General features: G+C 44.2%; 1 protein-coding gene across 1 annotated transcript in view; it reads right to left on the minus strand.

Moving 5' to 3' along the window:
* Window positions 1-3,916: 3,916 nt before the first annotated feature.
* DCDC2 (doublecortin domain containing 2) overlaps window positions 3,917-22,838 on the minus strand; it is a 150,579-nt gene continuing 131,657 nt past the window's right edge. Inside the window, exons 9-10 of the mRNA XM_021697057.1 lie at window positions 7,263-7,565; window positions 3,917-4,055 (exon numbers count right to left, since the gene is read on the minus strand). Of these exons, the coding sequence (XP_021552732.1) occupies window positions 3,951-4,055; window positions 7,263-7,565 (408 nt within the window). The 3' untranslated portion in view covers window positions 3,917-3,950. The remainder of the gene's footprint in view (window positions 4,056-7,262; window positions 7,566-22,838) is intronic.

Below are 22,838 nucleotides of genomic sequence, written 5' to 3' on the forward strand. Positions count from 1 at the left end.
ACTAACCTTAAAAAAAAAGGAAAAAGAAAACAAGAAAGTGTTACCACTCCAGGACATGACAGTTGCTCAAGGACACTACAAAGCTTCTGCACTGAATTAGAACATTATAGATAAAGTGGCAGAACAGTAAGTCAGCCTTGTATTCTATTTGTAGTGCACCTCACTACTTGGTACCAAAGAGAGTCCTCTATGCATTGCTGTAAATCACGTACATATATTCACCAACAGTGATAACCTTTTGACAGAGTCTCTGTTGGTGTGAAATATTCTGCATCTAACGCATATGGTAGTTAAGTCCGGTAACAAAGAAGTAAGAGACTGTACTCTGTCGTTAGGTCAGGAAAACACGATGACCGATCTATCTGCAATCACCCCTTCATAGAATAAGTTTTTCATTAGAATTCCGGTAGCTTTCTTACTTTGAAAATTTTAAATCTTTTAAATCCTACAGGAAACAATTTTTAAAGCACCATGATATAGATCATTTCTTAGCATTTCCTCTCTTTACACATTGCTTCTCTCAAAGAGAGTCTTTTAAGAGTCTGTTAATAATGCAGGGCCTGAGGAGGCCCATTCAATAAAGTGTGTGAGTGCATCTTTAGAAGTATTTGATATGTATATGTGAATATCTATATATTCTCTTTCTGTTCAGATTGGCAACAGTTCACATGGGATGCTTTCTCTTTAGTAATTTAATCTGCTTTTAAAAATTTTGCGTTGCTACTTATTGAGCAAAAGTGAAAGGACAGAGCTAATTCTTTAGGAGAGTCAGTTAATAACACAAAGAAGCCTTCCTGATGTTCTGTGGCCACAATTCTGAATACACAGATGTTTCCTAGGTAAATGAACTTTATTCTTTGTGTGTAAGATAGGTCATTTACCAAAATTTTCCAGGATGTTGGTTTATGAGCTATACACTGGAAAAGCTAGCATGAATAAGTTCACATTAGTATGGCTTCAAAACTGTGAGCCCACAGAGCTATCTAATGGACTCTGAGCCACATAGAGATGGGATGGTTCTGTCTTTACAGACCATAGCAGGAACCAACACTCTCAGAATAAAACGGGAGGCATAAGAGTATCATGTTCTTCCTGTGAGTCTGGCATTTGAATATTCCCCAGGACACATAAGGGGAAAAGCAATGTCTTAATAAGGGGAAAGTCATTCTCTGGCTATAGAGAAAAACAATGAGTAAAAAGTTATCACATGGCCATAATATCATGCTGTGTAACTAGAAATCCATGGATGCTCAACAGATATTGAACAGAAGCTACTGAGCGAGATGATGTCCTTAGCATGAAAATGACGTTAGCTAAAAATCTGTATTTTGCTCTGCAAAACTCTAATGTTCCAATTCAACTAAGAAACCAGTTGTTTACGAATGTCTTACAATCCAATTAAGCTTGAGAAATGAGTTCCATAAAACTAGAACGAGGGGGTCTGTACCCACAGCCTCACCAAGAGCTGACATAGAGAAGCATTCCACTGGCTAGCACATCAGAGCTACGTGAGTTTGTCACAGCATCCTCTCTGCTGGAAACAATCCTTGCAGCCTGACCAAGATCTCTTCTGCTCACTCACATAAATGCTCCCCAGATCTGTCCGTGAGTCCAGCTTAACTGGTGCAGCTAGCCTGCCACGGAGACCACGACTCCCACAGAGAACACATCCACACATGGGGGGTGAATCAGCTTTCCTTCTTCGTACCAATGTCATCCTCAAAATGATGTTCACGCTTCCCATTCTCTGTGAATGATGTTTTCCTTGGTTAGACAACATATTTCATTCTTTTTTTTTAGTAGTATATGTTTACAGTTTTAAGGTGATGAGTTGTTGTTCATCCCCTCAAGATAGGTCACAATATGTCTTGTCAACAGGTGGTAAAATATGCACATCCAAGAGAAGAATTATATCCCGATTTTTTCCATTTTTTGCTAGAGTTAACTGTGGCCTGTCATCTTCCTGAAGTGTTTGTATATTTTGTTGTTCATGTAAAACAACATTGGAATTACTGAGATGACTCTTAAAAAGGTCCTGAAAACCTAAGCTCTATAGTATAATGAGGAACATTAGAAAAAAAAAAAAATACAAGATCTCTTTTAAAGAAAGAAAAAAGAGAAACTCATTAAAGGAAGAAGAGTGAAAGAATCACCCTGATAATTAGTTATAATTTCTTGCATTTCATTCCTGATTTCTATAAACTATTGAACATCATTAACCCCAGGCCCAATAATGGCATGGGAATTTAATATCAAAAAACCAGCTAGCCTATCTCCCTAGCAACACAAGATTGTTGCTTGTAGTTTACAGCGTTTGATATTGTCCCCTTTGAAAAAAATAAGCCTACCTGTAATAAGCACAATCTAGATTTTATACCAGAAATATAGAATACCCATTCACAATTCATCCGCCCAGATCAATATACCCTTATATCACCATCTCTTTCCAATACTGTTACGTTGTAGTCTCCGTTTATGTTTCTTATTTATAGAAAATATTAAAATAGCTGCTAGGAAAAAAAATACATTCATTTTCTGTAGTATTATTAAGTGCTTGATATAACTACCTTTATTCCAAATGGTTGGTTATGAAACCTGAAGGGGAAGAAAATCTTTTAACCTTATGATTAATAATGAATTCTACAAAAGCACTAGAAGTTTCCTTTCAAATTTATAACATCTACATAATTAACAAAAATATTCTTCAATACGAGAAAAATAGATTATTTCTATATTTAAGGAAGACCTGCATCATCTCTTAAAAACTCAGAAAACTAATACAGTTATGTTTTCCCCATATACACCTAACAAGGCCATTGTGAGTTCATTTAATTAGCCCACAAAATTGTAATAAGAAACTGGTTTCATCATGACAATTTAAACATTTTTCAACAGTTTCTATCAGAGGGCTTCTAATTATATAGGAAGGAATCTGCTTGAAAGTCTAAATATAACTGGCCATTAAAATAGACATTTGCTGATATCCCTAGGGGCAAAAATATGACAAGGCTAATCCTAATAGAAATAAGGCAAAAAACAAGTCAAATGCAGTCTTGGGTTTTTGTTGTTGTTGTTCTTTTATAAAAATCTGGAGAGAATTCGATCTTTAGACTAGCCAATATTGAGTTTTCTAACAGAGTAACGTGATGGAGAAGAGATAGGCATTATTGGTGAAGGTAGACTAGATCCATCAAAGTCCAGAGGATATCAGAACTTGCAAATTCTCCAGCCAGGCTGTGACTATAATTGGGTGTTCCATGGTAAAATTCCTTCCTGAGCGTATCATTGAAGCCATGAGGATGAAAACCTGAAGCACTTGAGGGACAGGGGGGTGCCCAGATGAATCACTAACACACTGAATGGAGACTTCCTCCTTCCAAAATGTGCTCTTTTTAATTTGCGTGAGATGGATTTGGGATAAGGAGGAAGAAAGGAAAGAATATCAACAAGTCAAGGAAACATTTCAATCTACTGCCGTCTCTGAAACTAAATTATAATTTGTTTATTCAAGAGTTTATTGCTTTTAAAAAAAAGTACATGCTTTCCTATTATTATCTCTTTAAAATTCTATGCCTTCCTAGATAAGTGCTTTAGAATAAGCTCCCATTAAATAACCTCACTTCTAAATTTATGGACAAGATGTGATCCTATCCTTTTTCATCGCTTACCAAGACAAGTGGCCAATTGTCATCCTGTGCAACTGTCCCTCCGTCCCTCTTACTTAATTTTTCTAAATGACTTTTACAAATACATCCCATGAAAAGAAGCCACTCTCCTTTAGTAGCTACTCAAAATTATCTAATCTTTCCATTAAGCCTCTAGTCTTAGAATCCCATAGGTAGTATTCAATATTGTCACATTATGTTCAGCAGTAACTACATCCTTATTATTCAAGTATTATAACCCTTCATTTTCCTGATAATCAATATACTCTCTTTTTTAAAGATTATCTATGCTACCACAGCATAGTCCTTGTTTTGTTCGTTGTTCTCATTTTCTTGTGGACTCGTGATTTTTACTTCTGGTCTTGGTGGTCTTTGAGGGTCTAAGTCAGCCTGGAAGAAAAGATACCAAAACAAAGATACTTAGCTCTTTAGTCCCAAAGGTCATAAAATTCACAAGGAAAAAAAATGACTCCGTATTTCAGGTAATCATATAAATATTCAACTAAAAATAGTTCCCTGGGCCCGTCCCTTTTGTGTTCTAGTTGATCATGACCCAGTGGACATGCCATCCTCAATACCTTACTTGCACAAAAGCCCTACCTGGGACCATAAGAGCACAGACTCATTGCTTGTGCTGCAGGCTTTATTTTTCTCAATTTTTTTTTTCTTTTTCTTTTTTCTTTTTAAAGACGTTATTTATTTGTCAGAGAGAGAGAAAAGGAGAGAGAGCACAAGCAGGGGAAGAAGCAGAGGGAGAAGCAAGCTCCCATGTGGGACTCAATCCCAGGACCCTGGGATCATGACCTGAGCCGAAGGCAGATGCTTAACCGACTGAGCCACCCACGCATCCCTCAATTTTTTTTTCTTGATTTCACTTTAAGTTTTTCTTTTCAACAGCATATTTATACTTTTCATTTCAGCATTTTCAGAGAAAAGAGAAAAGTACAGCAATTCTACCTCATGTCACATTAACCCAGCCCCATACCAGTTGTTTTTCCGTTAGTTAGAGCTCACAAATTCCTTGTGAATATGGTACCAGGTACCCTCAAGTATCAGACAGATAAGGGCAGGAAGGAAACCAAGTACAGAGGCAGGATTTCTCCAATGGCATGTGCATCCCTGTGCTTGGACTTCTTTTATGGTATTAAGGATCTTGTCTCATTTACAACATGGCCTTCTCCCACTAGACTGAAATCCAAGGGGATGGGATTAGAATTCGCTGGTTTTCAAACTCTGCTCCATGGAAGGCTGGAGGCTCCATGGCCCTCCTAAGGGCCACCCCAGTGGGGACAGGAGGACTAGTTCCAAGGCCCCTGCCCCTACAGCCATAATTAATGCTCTAAAAATGAAAACAAAAAAATACTGGGACTCTTATTTCACATTGTCGTCTCTGGAAGTGTCTCAAATGGAGCACGAGCTCAATCGATGTCCGTCGCTTGTGGCGTGTTTCTCCCGTGCTCCCTGCTGTCTTCCTGTCATCCCAGTACCCTGTGCCTAAGAATGGCTGCAGGGCACAAAATGTTTCACGACAAACTGAACCCTTAGTCGTTCTAGAAGTAAACGATCCTTTTGAAAAAGTTAATTTTTAATGTATAATTTAGGATTCCTATGGATCTTGTTTTTCGCATATTTGATACGCTTCAAATGTCCCTGAATGAGCAACGGAGGGAGAATGAAAACAAGATGCCTTGCCATTAGAAGAGAGATGAGTCAAGTAAGATTCAGTCTCTCTGTGGGTGACTGCTCTGCTTCGGCATTTGCAGGATTAACATCCCTAACTCATCACATAGCAGGTACTTGTTCATTTGCAACCCCACAAGTTTAGATTCACCATCAGTACATCCCCAGAAGACCTGTACTTCACATTATATGACCTTGATCTTGACTGAGACCCGATTCTTATAAGGGGCCTAGTTTTAAAAGTTAAATTTACAGAATGGAAAGATAGGCAATCCCTTCATTTCTGTACAACTGTTTCAGGTTACAAAACTGAATTAAAACCTAGAGCACTGGGAGAGTACATACTTGGATCTTATGACCGGGGTCCCACATAGGATCTGCACTTTGATTTCATGCTGTAGACGTTCATCAAAGGCAACGATAGCGAAGGGTTTCATGAAGCCGACTCTTGTAGTTACCATATCATGACAACGAGGACACTGTCCTCTACATTACTGTGCTTTCCAGATGATACCCCCAGATAAACCATAGTGCCTCCCTTGAGAAAGTGTGTGTGTGTGTGTGTGTGTGTGTGTGTGTGTTCCTTGAGAAGTTCATTTTGTTTCCTTATTGAGGGAAAGGGAATCATGTAGTGGACTGATTTCCTTTTCTAATTTTAGCTACAAACAACTTCAGGATACGAATTTTCGCTCACTTTCAGTAACTAGGTAGAATGGCATATGGGGAATTTCTGGCTGACTACAACTGTGATTCCCTCACCTTGAGGAAAGATGAAACAGGAGACACACTGAGTGTTTTCACTTAGATGTTGAGAATGTTTTCATATAAACCAGACAACAGATTACAGACAACTCTGTGCTGGTTATTAAAACCTGGCCACAAGAAGGTTTTGCTATTTTACCATTACTAAATTTGATCCCCCCTAAACAAAATAGAACAGATGAGTCAATAATAAATCATCAAGAAAACCACACTCATGACACTGGGTGTCAGGAATGAAGACAGCAAGGCCCACTTGAGGTTACAGCCTGAGGGAGGTGGACCCCGACCAGAGGGGTAGACAGGAAGGCTTCATTCTCAAGGACGGGAAGAAGGCTGTGGCTACCTCTTACACTATGACGTTGAACTTGAGCCTATTCATCAGTCTCTAGTTTAACCATCCATCCTCTGGAAGAATGCCTGCATGTGAGACTATCCTGCTGCAGGGCCCCTGGTGGGAAAACAGGCTAGAAGGAGGCTTTACCATGTAATTCCTTACCCTCTCTGTATAACAAATAAAACCATATCTTATTAAATGCCTGGTGCATCGAATGCTTAATTCAGTTAAATCATTTAATGTGGACTAAACAAGTGAAACTTTAACATCTCCAGAGTACAAAGAAGTCACCCATGACAAAGGGGATGTTCTTTCTTTCATGTCTAGATCTCATGGCCTTAATGTTCATTTCTTGTCTGTACCTTCCCTGATATTAAATTATTTTTATTTGTGTATATTTGTTATATACATTCTCAGGAGCCTCTGCAAACTCTGTAGAATGAGATAAGGGATGGATGGATGGATGGATGGATGGATGGATGGATGGATGGATGGATGGGTGGGTGGGTGGGTAGATGGATGGATGAATGGACAGATGGATGGATGGCTGGGTGATTAGTGGGTGGATGGGTGGACGGATGGATGAGTGTGTGGATGGATGGATGACAGGACAATGCGTGGATTCTCTGACAGGTGGATGACCATACTTTTAAGTGCCTGAAATAATATAGTCAAGTAAATGGTATTGAGTCCTTCCCTGCTCAACAGTAAGTGGTTTCAACGCAACTCTTAAGTGCTTGAATAATTCCCTAAGTGCATGGGCATGTGCACCACACACGCATTCACACATGAACACAAGTGAGCAAAAGCAGTAGAAATACCTCATCTTGTCCACTGCCAGCTCCTTGCGACTTTACTTCCTCATCCACTTCCTCCTGAGGCTCAGTATTAACCTGATCCAGCTCCTCGCCATTTTCTTCATCGGTGCCTCCGTTAACGCGGGCGGGAACCGCCTGCTCCTCGCTGTGATCTGGGACCCCCTCAACTTGCTCGGAGGCATCTGTAGCCTCCTTCTCTCCTCCGTCTTCAACTTCACCATTCATTCCCGAAAAATCTTCTTTCTGCTCTGCATTCTTGTTTGCTTTTTCTCCGTCTTCTTCCTCATCTACTATTTCCGCTGGTCTCTGGTGGGTCAGAATGAATAATGGATAAAAGTAAGCAGGGCAACAGAGATTTTCCACTGCACGTTATAACGACGTGATGATGATTATACTACAATCACGTAAAACTTCCTCACACGTGTGTAGTGCTCTGCAGCAGATAATGTGCTAACCTTTCCTGAGTACCTACTGAACGCACTCTTCACAGGGATTTTTCCTCATTTGCTCCTCACAACAATCCCGTGAGGTTGGTATTATTCCCCTTTTACAGGTGAGAAAACTAAGGTACAAAGAGACCAAATATCTAGCCCAAGATCCCGCTGCATGGAAGTGGACAGCCAGGCCTGGACCGAGGCGTGTGACTCCAGGACCGGTGCTCATAAGCCCCGAGGCAGAGACGAGGCCAGACTGCAGGGCCTTTGGGCAATATAGAGCAGAGCGTCCGGCCCAGAGGAGGAGGTTAAAAAAAAGTCTCTGTGGAGAAGTCATCCTCCTCATCGTGACTGCCTGGTGTGTATTTAGATCTCTAGATAGAGAAAGAGGGCAAAGGTGGTGGTACCAGGCCGTGAAGCCAGACCTTCTAGCACCAAATGTGGACCTCTGCCCACGCAATGCCTGGGGGCTCACAGTGTATCTCAGAACACAAACACGGTCGTGCAGGTCCAAGGCCAAGAAACCCTACGTCCCTTCTATAAAAATGAGAAGTGCTCAGAATTTATGAGCTCAAATTAGTCGTTTTCCAAGTTATTTGGATACATGTAAATCTGATTTAAAAGACAGCAGGAGGCCGACTTCCAGAGCCAAGACTTTGGAGAATAGCCCGGGTTCAAGCCCTGGCCAGGCACTTACTGGCTGTCACCTCACTGCTTGTAACATGAGAAGAGTCCCCACTTGTAACATGAGAATATAATAAAACATCCGGGGGGAATGAATGAGAGAAGTTACATGCAGTGTCAACCACTGTATCTGGTACATCACATCCTAAGAAAACACTAGAGTCGCTTCCCATTTGTAGGACACGCTCTGTCCTGGAGCCCTTAGATTCTTCACTGCCTGCAATAAAATAACAGCTTTTCTTTTAAAGTATAGTATAGAAAGAACACAGGATTTATTCTAAGTTAGGACCCTAGACCTGCCTCTTTCTGGTTGACACTGGACAGGTCACATGGTCCTCCAGCACCTGTAAAATGAAGGTCTGAGATGCAATTCACCCTGACCGCCCCCACTTCCAGCTCTGGAAGTCCATTCTCCTCAAACTGCTCAGATGCTTGTTATGAGGTCTTAATGGTCTTCTTGTAAGAGTTAATGTAATACTCTCCATTTTTGGAAGGAAAGAAAAAAAAAAAAAAAAAAAAAACGAAACAGAGTGGAACCAAAAGTTCAGGGCAAAACTCCACACAACATTATTTTAAAGAGGAAAAGAGTTGAACCGTGAAGTCTTAAATTCTGCCCAAAATAGAGTCTCAGTTTTGACCGCATGGTATCAAAGATACACTTTTAAAAAAATGAAAGAAAAAAAATTAGTTGTTCTTAAGATATTCCAATAACCATGGCGTTTGCCATCATGCAGCTTAAATCATTGTACAAGCGAGGCTGGGTCTTCCACATTTCCATTCAGATGCTTAATGTCAAACAGTGTGGGGCCCCTGCGATCCCTAAGCTTGCTGCCCAGGGTGAGGCCCTTGGGAAGGCCAAATGCTGGACAGAAGTGGGCACGTATGGGGGTGGATCTGCCAGATGGTGCCAAGAGAAAAGACAAAGATTTATGAATTGGAGCCCACAATGCTTGGGAAGGATGTATAAGACTGAAATGAATGAAGGTGAGAAAAACCTCCAACTTCCAAGAGGCAAAACAGTATGCTCACATGCCCACACCCCTGTCCCACTCTCTCTACAGAGAACACTCATAAGCCAAGGAAGAGTCTGCTGAGCAAGAAGACAGGCGCTGTCATCATGAAAACAGGGCAGAGGAAATATCTGGGGCCAAAGGTGGTGTGGATGCACCCCTGAGCAGCAAGGGCTTTGAGGGGGCTTCCTCAATTGGACCCTAGGGCAGAGAGGGGACCGCAGATGGGAAAGAGCTAGAACAAGGAGCCAACTCAGAATCACTGTGGGCAGCTTCCTACTCACATGTCATGAGAGGCCAAGAAAAGGCTGGGGGGTCTCAAGCCCAGAGATCGCAAGCTCCTTTCTTAGGGACTCTGAAGGACGTGGGGGGAGACTCACTGTGTGACCCTAAAAGACATGTGGAAGGCTCGGTCACTGTGATTCATGAATGGGCCTGGAGTACCCATCTGTGCTGAGCAGGACTCTGGATGCTAGACATTCAGGGACAAATAGGACAGGAATCAAGGAACTCAGAGCTGGGCAGTCACAGGGCACACTGTAATATGGCCCGAGGAGAAAAGTGCCCAGCATGTGGGTCAGGAAGGCGACCTTTCGTGGCGGGTGCGGCAGCCTGCCACCCGGTCTCGGTCATGGCAACCGATGCAAGCCTGCGGGAATGCTGTGTGCAGGTGGGGTCCATCCACGGATCCCCCGGCTCCCGTCGGTGCTGAGTGTCATGCTCTGCGCTTACGTGCTCATCGTTTCGTGAAACCCTCCCAACAACCCTGCAAAGTACATCTCTTATGTCCCGCACACACATCAGGAAAAGGAGAAACCACGCAACGCCTTCAGCATCACGCGGCGGCGACCACGCAAGGCGAGGATTTGAACCCCGGGCGAGAGTTTGCCCCCAAGCCCCGGTGTCCTTCCTTAAAGAAATACCATGAGAAGCTTCTACTTCACGCTCGAGTGTCCTTCCAACAGCCAGGAGGTGTGACCCCGCAATATGCAGCATTGCTTTTAACACTGAAAGAATTACCGACCTGAGAACAAAACATTTCTGGATTTCTACTAAAGACTTCTGGTGTGACCCAGCGAGGGAACGTTATAAAGATGGCTAGGCAGAGTCCCCGAAGCATTACATAACAGAACTCCGGAAACACTACAGCACTGATGGCCACCAGAAGCGGAGTTCTTTTTAGACTATTTCTGAGAATTGGATAATTGTGTATCACCCTGCTAGAAACTGTTAGTGCACCTAACTCGCCCTATTCGGAGCAACATTCGGTTTTGGTTTTAAAGAGAAGTTATACAGAATTTTATAATAAAAAACACTGAATGATAATAACAGAGAAAACCCCAAATTTGCTGTGATCATTTAGGAATGTAGACCTGTTTCTTGTCTCTCTGAGAACGTATTACAAGAACGTACTGACGTCTGGTAAGGTGACTACTTCTGCGTCAACAGAAGTCTGTTTTCCCTTCCTGAAATCTGGACGTATACCGAAATGTGGCAAAACGGGTATGAGTTGGCTTTTAGTTTTTAGTTTTGTGTTTCTCATCGTACCCTTTTTCTTCACTCCCAATTCCCAAACACATATACATTTTTTTTCTTCTTTTCAGGCAGGCAGCTGGGAGAGACCCTAACCTCTCTCCAAGGAGGGAGTCGCCCAGCCCTGAACGCAGGTTCTGTTCTCCCCACCACTGTGGGCGCCGCCGTGAACACGCAGTATTACTCTTGCATCCCATTCGGTCTATTGTGCTTTCCCACCATGGTTACCTCACCGTCATCACAGGAAGCCGCGTCGGGTTAGCTCAGCTTTACGAAATGCAAGATTAAGGTGCTATGCTACCAACTGGATCAATTTATTTATTTATTTATTTATTTAAAAGATTTTATTTATTTGAGAGAGAGAGAATGAGAGACAGAGAGCATGAGAGGGAGGAGGGTCAGAGGGAGAAGCAGACTCCCTGCCGAGCAGGGAGCCCGATGCGGGACTCGATCCAGGGACTCCAGGATCATGACCTGAGCCGAAGGCAGTCACTTAACCAACTGAGCCACCCAGGCGCCCTGGATCAATTTAAATAAGACAGTAACAGGAGTTTAAAGGTTTATAATGCTTTAAAACATCCACAGTGTAGAACACAATTTATTATTACTACGACACTACAACTCAGGCCAAAAAAAAAAAAAAAAAAAAATCTGCTATGACGGATCTGTAATGAATAAATGAAAAGCAATGTGCTTTTGGTGTAATCTCCTTTGAAGCAGGCATTAAATTATTAAAGATGTTTCCAGTGCATACATCAATCAAATCATCCCAGGAAGGAACACTGGGTTTCACACACACACACACACACACACACACACACACACACACAGATAAAATCTATGCCATGGCGAGGACCTGCAGAGAAGCAAAAGAACGCCCCTTCCACAAGACAGTGGGGGTCCATGGTGGGAGGAAGACAGGAGGGAGATTCAGCAAGCTGCACACTCCCTCAATCCTTGCCCTTCTTCTCTTGCGGCAGAGAAACTCTCCGGGAGGAGGCTGGTGGTGCCCCTCACACACACTGACCTGACGTTCGGCCCAGGCAGCGGGACGCCCACAGAGCAGAGTCCACTCAGATGAATGCCATTCTTAGAGGGCCTTGGGATCTCCCCTCACAGCCAGAAGAGCTCTTCCATGGGGGGCAGGCTGTGAGTTAGCTCCACACAAAGCCAGACACAGAAAGTCACTTATTGTATGATTTCATTTCCACAAAACATTCAGAATAGGTCAAACTATAAAGACAGAAAGCAGATTCGTGGTTGCCAGGCTTGAGGAGAAGGGAGAATGGGGAAAGGCTGCTTAATAGGCAGGAGGTTTCGGGGTGCCTGGGTGGCTCAGTTGGTTGAGTGTCTGACTCCTGGGTTTCAGATCAGATCATGATCTCGGGGTCCTGGGATTGAGCCCTGTGTCAGGCTCCCTGCTCAGCCGGGAGCATGCTTCTCCCTCTCCCTCTGCCTCTGTCCCTGCTCATGTGCTTGCTCTCTCGCTCTCTCTCTCTCAAATAAATAAATAAATCTTAAAAAAAATAGGCATGGGGTTTCCTTTTGGGGAGATGGAAAATGTCCTGAAACTAGACAGGGGTAACAGTGGAATAACCTGTGAATGTTCTAAGGGCCACAGATCTGTATATCTAAGAACGGTTAACGGTTAGTTGTATGTTAGGAGAATCTTCAATTTATTCTCTTTCTTTCTTTCTTTCTTTTTTTTTTTTTTTTTGAGAGAGAAAAAGAAAAAGGGAGTGCGAGCAGGAGCAGGAGGGGAGGGCCAAAGGGAGAGGGAAGGGAGAATCTTAAGCAGGCTCCACGCCCAGCACAGAGCCCATCGCAGAGCTCGATCCCAGGACCCTGTGATCATGACCTGAGCCGGAATCAAGAGTCAGACGCCTGACCAACCGAGCCACCCAGGCGCCCCTCTGCTTCAACTTTTAAGGAAACTGTATGCCCCAGCCCCTGACCACCAGGTAGAGCTATGTGGCCACCTCTCTGTATCTGCTAAGACGCCCACGGAATGTGCCGCCTAACTGAGGAACCAACCTCTGGTTATCGCCCTGCTTTATTCTGCAATTATACTTCAGCCAGTCGCCTCCTGGTAGGAAGTCACTGGTGGTGCCCAATGACTGAGAGAGCTGAGTGAATGAACTAACAAATAGAGCTGAGACGAGCAGCTTACTTAGAATTAAAATACAGAGGGGCACCTGGGGGGCTCAGTCCGTTAAGCGTCTGCCTTTGGTTGAGGTCATGATCCCGGGGTCCTGGGATCGGGGTCCTGGGATCCAGCCCCGCATCAGGCTCCCTGCTCAGCGGGAAGCCTGCTTCTCCCTCTCCCACTCCCCCTGCTTGTGTTCCCTCTCTCGCTAACTCTCTCTCTCTCTGTCAAATAAAGAAAGAAAATCTTTAAAAAGAAAAAATTGATTCTATTAAAAAAAAGAATTAAAAAACAGAAAGTGCTAGAAAAATATTCCTAGTGCCCCTGCCAAAATCTTTACAACTATGTAATTTCCTCAAAATCCCCAAGTAGTTCTCAGGCTCTGTGCATTTAGCGGGACCTGCCCTATGGCCGGGTGCTGGAACAGTTGCAGCTAGCAAGGCACCAGCGTCAAGTCAGGGAGCAAGGCTTGGGTGCACAGAGCCCACGTTCTGCTCCCACCTCAGAGAACCCTAGGAAGATCCTGATAACGTTAATAATTTAGGTAGAGAGGGGTAGACACAAAGCCAAAGGGAGGGGCTGGGGGGTTTGGGGAGGAAGGAGCAGGGATCCCAAAGGAAAAGGTAAGACTAAGAAGGGCAATTCATCTTGAGGGAGGTGAGGGAGAAGGAAGAGAAACAGGAAGGAAAAAAAAGTCCTTTTCGCCAGGTCCAATCACAGGGTCCCTCCTGCAGATAAGGAAGCAGAGCTCGCATGCGAGACCTCACCCCTCCGCCTGGCAGAAGCCAGTTCGCAGGTGGTCCCGAGAAACCGTGTGCCTACCCGAGCAAGAGGGGTTCCTGCACTAGATCTAAGACTGCCGATTGCTGCGGGGGGGCATCGACGGCCAACGTCAAGTACACACTGTGCGGGGGTGGGGGGGCAGCTGTGATTCTGCTCCAGGCCAGCGACATCACCGCACACGGCCCCGCGTCCCGGCGACGTCACCGCACCCGCCCCGAGGCCCGGCGACGTCACCGCACCCCGCCCCGCGCCCCGGCGACGTCACCGCACCTGGCCCCAAGTACTAACGACATCACCGCACTTGGCCTGATTCCCCGTGAAGTAACCACACCTGGCCCGAATTCCCTTTGGAATTTGAGGGTGATCACAACGACCTCACAGGATTGTAGGAGGGAACAAATAGGGCCGTGCACATAAAAGACCACCGTAAACTTAACGAGCTATATATGTGTTTATTACTGTTAGCTCACCATTGAGTGGAAGGATCTCTAGAGGTTGTCCGACGGAAAGGTCAAGCACAGGGTTTGCACTAACGAAACTGTGTTCCGGCGGGCCACTTCAAGAGACCTCCCTTCTAAATCTCATTCACATGAAAACAGACAAAAAATCCTATCAGGACACTCAGCTACCGCCTTCCCCTTATGGGTTAATATAGTTAAATGCAGGCTGACGTTGGGGCGCCTGGGTGGCTCAGTCAGGTAAGCGGCCGACTCTTGATTTCAGCTGGGGTCTTGGGATGGAGCCCCACCTCAGGGACGGCACTTAGCGGGGAGTCCATTTGAGATTCTCTTTCTCCCTCTGCTCCTCCACCCACCTGTGTGCTCGTGCTCTCTCTCAAATAAATAAATACATCTTTTTAAAAAAATGCATGCTGACATTTAAACTTCTGGTCTATTGAGACTGTTAGGCATGATTTGCATAGACCATCATCTTTGATCTTGGCTACGCAGGTCAGGGTTTGCCTGGCATGTGTTTTTCACAACCAATTTGCCATCCAAGCTTCGTTTGTTTCTGAACTGCTATCCACTCTCAAAAGTAATACAAACATGCCAGCAAGAGGCACCCAACAAGGCTGGCTCACGTGAATGAGTGTGTACATTTGGGTCACGCCTTCGTCTTCAGTTGTGGGGGGCAGGCCGGCGGTAGCCAGTTAGGGGGATGATAATGACAGAACTGTAGGTAGCACATTAAGCTTCTCAAAGTACCTTCACAAATATTTTCTCATTTTTCCCGAGCAGTAGGCGGGCAGAGTTATCCCCATTATCCAGAGTGAGAAACTGAGCCTGAGGAAAAGTCAAGCAACCTGCCAAGGGTTACGTGACCAGTGGGTGATATCTTTCATATGCATTAAAAAAAATTAATAAAGATTCTAGTTGAGGGACGCCGGTCCCAGTAATTTATAAACTGGTCACCATGGTAACCAGGCACATGCCCAGCCCCACTCTTCCCATGGGACAAACAGACTGAAAGACAGAGGGACTGGCTGGCTGAGCTGGGTTCCACCCCTCTGCCTCTCCTCTCTCTACTCGCCATCACGCACCTGTCTGACAGACACAAGACTTCAAAAGCTGATTCGTCCAGTCAAAATTAGCCTTTTGATTTGCCTGGTAGACAAATGCCACTTTCTCACTCTTTGGGGCTGAACTGTGTCCCCTCAAAATTAACATGCTGGAGTCCAAACCCCCAGTACCTCACAAGGTGACTCTATGTGGAGTTGGAGCCGTTAAAGATGTAATGAAGTTAAAATGAGGTTCGCAGGGTGGGCTGTGACCCAATATGACTGACGTCCTCATAAGAGATTATACATATAGAGTAAAGATTATGTGAAGACACAGACAGAAGACATCTATCTACCAGCTGAAGAGAGAGTGCTCAGAAGAAACCAAGCTGCCGACACCTCGATCTCACGATCCCAGGCTCCGGAGCTGTGGGACGGTCAGTGTCTCCTGTTGACGTCACCCAGTTGGTGGGACTTTGTTCCGGCGGCTGAGCAGACCACGACGCTCACCAGGTACCACCTTACCTCCCTTTTCCTCCTCAGCCCCACACATAGTCATGTCCATATTCATAGTCTTTCCTCTCTCTCCCTCTTTCTCCTTTCCCCCGTTTCCCTAAAAAGCCCTTCAGCACAAACTAGGGAAGTTGGGCTCCTCATGAAGGGAAGAGGGCTGACTCGATGTGGTGGGGTGGGGAGGGCAAATCCAGTGCTTCCCAGACATGAGTACTGGGGGCTGGAGAACGTCCTCCATGGAAGAGGCTGAAAGGAGCCCTGTCCCCTGCACCACGCCATTAACTCATTCTGTTCCCTCTACCTTCACCCGGAATGCTCTTTCTTCCCCTGTTAGACCCACCTTCTCTTCAAGCCTTCCTGGCTCCCTCAAGCAGCTGGCACGCCTTACCTGTGCCTTCATGAGACCTGTCAGATCTCCTCAGTACACTGTACCCACGGTGTGCGATTATTCGCTATTTATGTGATATGAAAATAGTGGGCAAAGATGCCTCGAATGATATTTGGAATGATTGTGGGAAAATGGGGCTCTACAAAGGCCCTCTGGAAGGTTCTAGAAGCAAGAGCTCTTTCTTATTCATCCTTGTATCCATCACCACATTTACCATGGTATTATATAGTCCGTGTCTCGACTTAAACACAAATACACATCCTACAGGCAAAAGCCAGGGCAATATGTGCCTTTGGGAAGGGACAGATGACGGTGCACTCTCCAGGTACCTGGTCACGATATGGTCAGAAATACACCACTTTGGGAAGGCATTTTTGGTTAAAATTTCTAATTGTAAATAGTACCTTGAAATAGTACCTCTTTTTTATTTTTAATTTAAATTCAATTAGCCAACATATAGCACATCATTGGTTTTTGGTGTAGTGTTCAATGATTCATTGGTTGCATGTAATAGTGCCTTTTTAAGTGAAAATGGTATTTTTTTATGTTAAAAAATACCAATTTTATTGAAAGCTGGGAGAAAATAGGATTGACTGTCGACAGAATGTTGTTTAGCCATAAAGACAATCCTACAAGATTTATTCTAATTATGGCACCCTCCCATTCTTTATTAAGAGTCGTGTTACAGAAAGGAGACAGAGCATAGCAAAGAAAACAAATCGGGAAGATGCTTTTACCTATCCTTCAAGTCTTCTCCCCTGATGAAGGGGATTTACTCCTTCCTTACATTTACCTCAAATTTTAGCCAGCTTGTGACTAAAATTTTAAGAGAACCAGTTTTCGGGTAGGAATCGTTTCTCCAAAGAAACACATCCATCCTAAAATCCTAAAATCTCAGGACTAGCTGATGCCTATGAGGAGCTGTGGAATCCTATGTCCTGTAAAACGCACAATTCCTATGCTTCGCTGGAGTCAAGAAAGGGCATTCATTAGACCTTCTCCATGACACTCACTAAACCGATGCATGTTAATAGAACAACAAGGATCGCAGAAGTCACTCAAACGATTCCAGCCTCACGGGCTCTCTGACATCAGGAACAACCCTAGCTAGGCTAGAGTAACAGACATGTTGCACATATATGTACAATTACAGACAATATGTACCCTTAAACATACAAGTTTTTGTAAGAAAGCTGAGAACTTTTTTACCTTTCAAAAAGCATGTTACTTAGGGGCGCCTGGGTGGCTCAGTCAGTTGAGCATCTGACTCTTGGTTTTGGCTCAGGTCATGATCCCAGGGTTGTGAGATCGAGCCCCTGCATCGGGCTCCACGTTCAGTGGGGAGTCTGCTTAAGATTCTCTCTCTCACTCTGCCCCTCCCCACTCTCCCTCTTAAAAAAAAAAAAAAGCACATTATTTATCACAAGAAATTTGCTCTTACAAAGTTCCACTAGAAAAGTTCCACATTTCTTCTTAATATAACACCAGTGTTGGTATTCCAAGTGCCTTTTGCCTGCATTCGCTTATATGCATATCTTACTATTTATTTCGTAACAGACAGTCTGAGATAATGGTTGATTTGTATGGCAAGTCAGGAAAGGTCTGGTAGTTATTAGCGCTGGCTGCATCCTAGCGGGGACGGCTCTCAGTATTCAGGATTCCTAGAGAGTGTGCATGCGGTGACTAAGGTTAACTCGGGATTCCTGAGTGGTGAGAGGAAAGGAGATGGAATATGGAAATCATATGGAAATGAGTCACAAAATGTCGAAGGCATCAATTACTTGGATGGTATTCACAGACAGCTGGGGCTGCTCGAAGGACTTGCACTTTAAACTCACATCACACCTTTGACAGTCACAGCAGCACCCAAAATTAGAAACGGGAAAGGCATCGAAACAGAGACCAGAGCTGATGTCCCACCCCCTTTAGCAGTAAACGTTGATTTGTCTTATATTTACGTTGAAGTTCCCTGAGGAATATATGTTAAGGTTTAAGACCCTGGCTATCTGAGAGAATGGCGCAAGTTAGAACTTTCTAGTCAAGGGACCCTCCCTGACCACCACGTCTCCTCCCCAACCCCCCCGTCACTTCCTCCTCCCCGAAACCCACTCCACCAGGAAGCGGAGATCAGCACCAACAAGGAACAAAACGACAAACCTTATGTCCGCTTCTCATATAACATTTACTACATTCGTGCTTCGGGAAAGAGGGAGGGTTTGTTTCAGGCTCTGGGTAGAAGGCGTTTCTGTGGAGTTCGGGCATTGGTGTTGCAGACGCCGAAGTCACCCTACTTGTTTTTATTTCTGTTGCCATGGAAACTAAAAGTCATCTCCTACGCAAGTTGAATGAGGTGTTTGGAAATAATCAGTTTCAATTTTTCATGATAGCAAAGTACTGCTTCCTGTTTTCAGCTTTCACAGAGGGGGAAAGAAAAATAAATAAATAAAAAGGTTCAAATGTGGTTTGAAGTACCGTGACCTACAAAAAAAGGGGGGTTTATGTTCACAGGTGCGACCCTGCAAGGACACAGTAGGGTGAGGCTCTGGCCAGCCACCTGCTGAGAGCTGGCTCACCTGAGCCCACAAAGCTCCCCCATGCTCCTGAGACATCCAGGAAGACAGAATACACTGAAACTTATATTTAGATAGCATGGGAACATTTTAGTCACCATTAGAAAAAAAAATCCCCATTAAGTTCTCTTGCTTTAGAAGTAAATGTTGATTTTCTCTCACATCAGAAATCCTCGAGGGCTACATTTTAATGTTTAACACCATTTCCATCAAGTAAACAGAAATCTAGAAACGGGATGTCACAAAGAGCCTTGCTGAGGATGCACGGGGAAATTAGGAAGCCAGGTCACCCGTATCTCAACTCCTGCAGAGGTCACGAGGCTTGCAGCAGCAAAGGTGAGCACGATTCACAGAGAGGATAGGACTTGAAAGAATGGTGGAGATATTGTTTGTTGGAGATATTGTTCCATGAAGGCAGTGACAGCCGAGGAGCCCTCCACACAGATGGGATGTGTTGCTGTTTGTGGGAAAACTAAAAGTCCCTAAGCTCCCCCATTGCCCTTCCTCGAGGTGTTTGGAGAGAACCTCTTCAGCAGGCTGCAGCTCTGTGGGAACGCAGGGCTTTGTGTCTTCGATGGCAAAATAAGGAGTTTGCACCCACGTCCCTTCTGGTTTCAAACATCTTATAATTCTTATTTTCACAAATCCATTCCATGGAAGTAGACCTACAGGTCTGGTCAGAAAAACCAGCCCCCTTTACACCTTTCTGTGTCTTTTATTACACGTGAAAAAGTAATGCAGAGAAGCTCTCCATCTAGCTTGCCTTTCCTAGCAGAAACTGCAAGTGGCGGCCGATTCCCCATAAGCAGCAGGTTGGATAAGTGGTTGGGACCACGTGAGGGCACGGAGAACAGGACTGTGTCAATGGGCATCTTGGGATTTCAAACCTCTTGTTTCTGGTTAGACTACAGATTTTTTTTTTTTAAGATTTTATTTATTTATTTGACAGAGAAAGCACCAGCAGGGGGAGGAGCAGAGGCAGAGGGAGAAGCAGGCTCCCCGCTGAGCAGGGAGCCCGAGGCAGGGCTCAATCCCAGGACCCTGAGATCATGACCTGAGCCGAAGGCAGATGCTCAAATGACTGAGTCACCCAGGTGCCCCGACTACAGATTTTTTTTTTTTAGTGGCATTATGTTCTATATGTGTAGACAAATAGTCACAAGCTCAAATGTCCCTGGGAGCTGGGCAAATGACAGAAGTGTGTAATCCAGGAGTGGTGTTAGTAACACGGCGTGCTGGGGTCTGGGGTGCGCTGAAGAGTACCTGGGCTACTAAGGAGATTCTGTAAGCCCTGTGCCAGCCAAAGAAGAATCTCTTGTAGGAGATTTGGTCACAGGCTGCCAGTTTCTCATCATTAATGGAGATTCTATAAAAACAGTTTATTTCCCCTGTGATGAATTAGTGTGGAAGTGATTTCTGGTTAAATACAGCAAGTTGAACAAATGTGAGGAGTTTTTTTTCACTTAGCTCCCTTCTGACGTCCCTCCAAATTGTCAGTAAAGGCAATTTTTTAAAAAAGGTGAACCTGTAAGGGCACAGAGGCCTGGAAAGGAAATAACAGCCACAAAATTTGGGAAACAGTAAAACCAATGGATATGGGGCCAGTAAGAGCAGAACTGATGCTGCTAAAATTTGCTCCTGTGGGAGGAGGAGCCAAGAAGCAGACCTCTGCCTGCTGAAGGACCTACAGAAAGCTGAGGGACTGGTGGCACCATCTATCTCTGGAAGACTGGGTGTAGGTGTAACTAAAAATAGGGGGACTGGCTTAGAGTCTTTAAAAGAAGCACAAAGACTCCCAAGATCCCCTCCCTACCCTTAAGAAATACAGGAGGTTTCTTCTCTAAAGATGTTGAACTACGGGGGTGCTGACTCAGCACAGCTGAGAACAAGAGCACCACGGGCACCATACTGAAACCAAGAAGAATAAATCTCTTTACCTAAGAGCAAGATCCTCAAGCCCCCGTCCCATAGTCAGATCCCCAAATGCTCACAGTCAGGCTGACACCCAAAAGATTCCATTCAAAGGAAAGAGACCAACCCAAAAGAACAAAGAAAAATGGAGATCTGCCAATGAAATGGCAAAAACCAATCACTCTACAGTGAAACTCCCCCAACCCGAGGAGCTGAGCCTATGCATACAGAATTTCCCTAACGGTCAAGAAAAATCCCAGGATAACTCTAAAAAGCAGATCCAGAGAACACCTAACCAGCTTGAGGCCGATGACTGACGTGTCTGAGAAAAAGCTGAAGGTGAAATGTCGTCACTGCACACGCTTGCGCACGCCAAGAGGAAACCCACCGCCTGGCAGAGTTTAGAGATGGCTTGGTAAAAGCTACACAGAAAACTAAGCCAATGAATAAAAAAAGGCAATTACTGAAATAGGAAGGAGGAAAAGAGTGTTATGCAAGAAAGGAAATGTAATCGGAGTCCACTCTGTGGCTCAACTAACAATAAGGCTGATGTAGTAAAAATAACGTAGAGATTAAATCCTGACTCGGCCAAAAATCATCATAAAATGAGGGTGGAACGAAAGAAGAAGAGGGTCGTGTATGTCTGTGTTTGTGTGCGTGTGGCCTTATCGAGGGGTGGGGGAGGAGAGTTGGTAAGAGATTTAACCAGCCATCTTGCACAGTCATTAGAGATAAAGTTAATCATATCTAAATCTGAAAACTAAAATCAAGAAAGTTATTTTATCAAATTTGAAATGTCACCTATTTAAAAGGATCTCCACTAGTTTATGTACCTCTCAGAATTAAAAAAAAAAAATGCCAATTAAACTATGACATGCAATCACTCGTAAGACCCAAAGATTTCAGAGGCATTAAAATGGAAGGGAGGGAAAGGATGTATGGTTTAGAAATACAGTGGTGTCTTCTATGAGAAAGAGCTGAACTGGTTCAAATGGGTTATCTCTGTGGTCCAGGAATCCAGGTGGGGAGGGGTGAGGCACGTGGTTGCTACTTTTGTTGTAATCTTCGTTAAACCTTAAAAAATATTGTATGTGTCACTTTATTAATGGTCAGTTAAGTTTTAAACAAACAAGGAAGAAGAGTATATAGCACAACCTCCAATTAAAGAAAGCTTTCTCTGCTCCAGTGTTCATGACACGGCTTAAATGCTGTTTAATGAAACTACTTAGCATAAAAACATCTTGTAATTCTCATTATTTTACTATCCAAAATCAACTACAAATGGATGAAGAGAGCTATAAAATAATCCGAAACCCTTGGAAGTTACTATCCCCATCTTCTGCCCTCTTCTCTCCAATGGAACAAAATCCAAATATAACTTCTTTTTTTGCCTATTTTATAGGTATTTGTTTGCTTGGGCTTCTGAGATGGGGGGTTCTCCTGCCTGATCCTTACTTATTAGAGGCACTTTACTTTTACTTAACTTTCTTGCCTCCTTAGCTTGGAAAAGCATCACTTTATTTTTTTTTTTAAAGATTTTATTTATTTATTTGAGACAGAGAGAATGAGATAGAGAGAGCATGAGAGGGAGGAGGGTCAGAGGGAGAAGCAGATTCCCTGCCGAGCAGGGAGCCCGATGCGGGACTCGATCCAGGGACTCCAGGATCATGACCTGAGCCGAAGGCAGTCGCTTAACCAACTGAGCCACCCAGGCGCCCGGAAAAGCATCACTTTATAAGTGATACATGAGTCACCCATGCCGAAATGTAACCACAGTACTGCCTAATCACAACTTGTTCTCCTGCTTATGAGAAACCAGACTGATTTGGAGTGTGCATGCAAAAAAAAAAAAAAAAACCCTAATTTTTAAAAGAATACTTTATTCTTGTTAGACTTAAACTCTCTCCTGAGAAAAGATATTTATTCTCCCCAAATACATTTTAAAAAACATGCCATTCCTCAGTTTCCCCGGGGGGTTGGAAGTAGTCTTAGATCCAGGATTGTCTAAAAAAAAAAAATGACAAGAGTCTGGGGCGCCTGGGTGGCTCAGTTGGTTAAGCGACTGCCTTCGGCTCAGGTCATGATCCTGGAGTCCCTGGATCGAGTCCC

The sequence above is a fragment of the Neomonachus schauinslandi genome, chromosome 8 (assembly GCF_002201575.2).
Source record: "Neomonachus schauinslandi chromosome 8, ASM220157v2, whole genome shotgun sequence".
In the NCBI taxonomy this organism is placed as follows: Eukaryota; Metazoa; Chordata; class Mammalia; order Carnivora; family Phocidae; genus Neomonachus; species Neomonachus schauinslandi.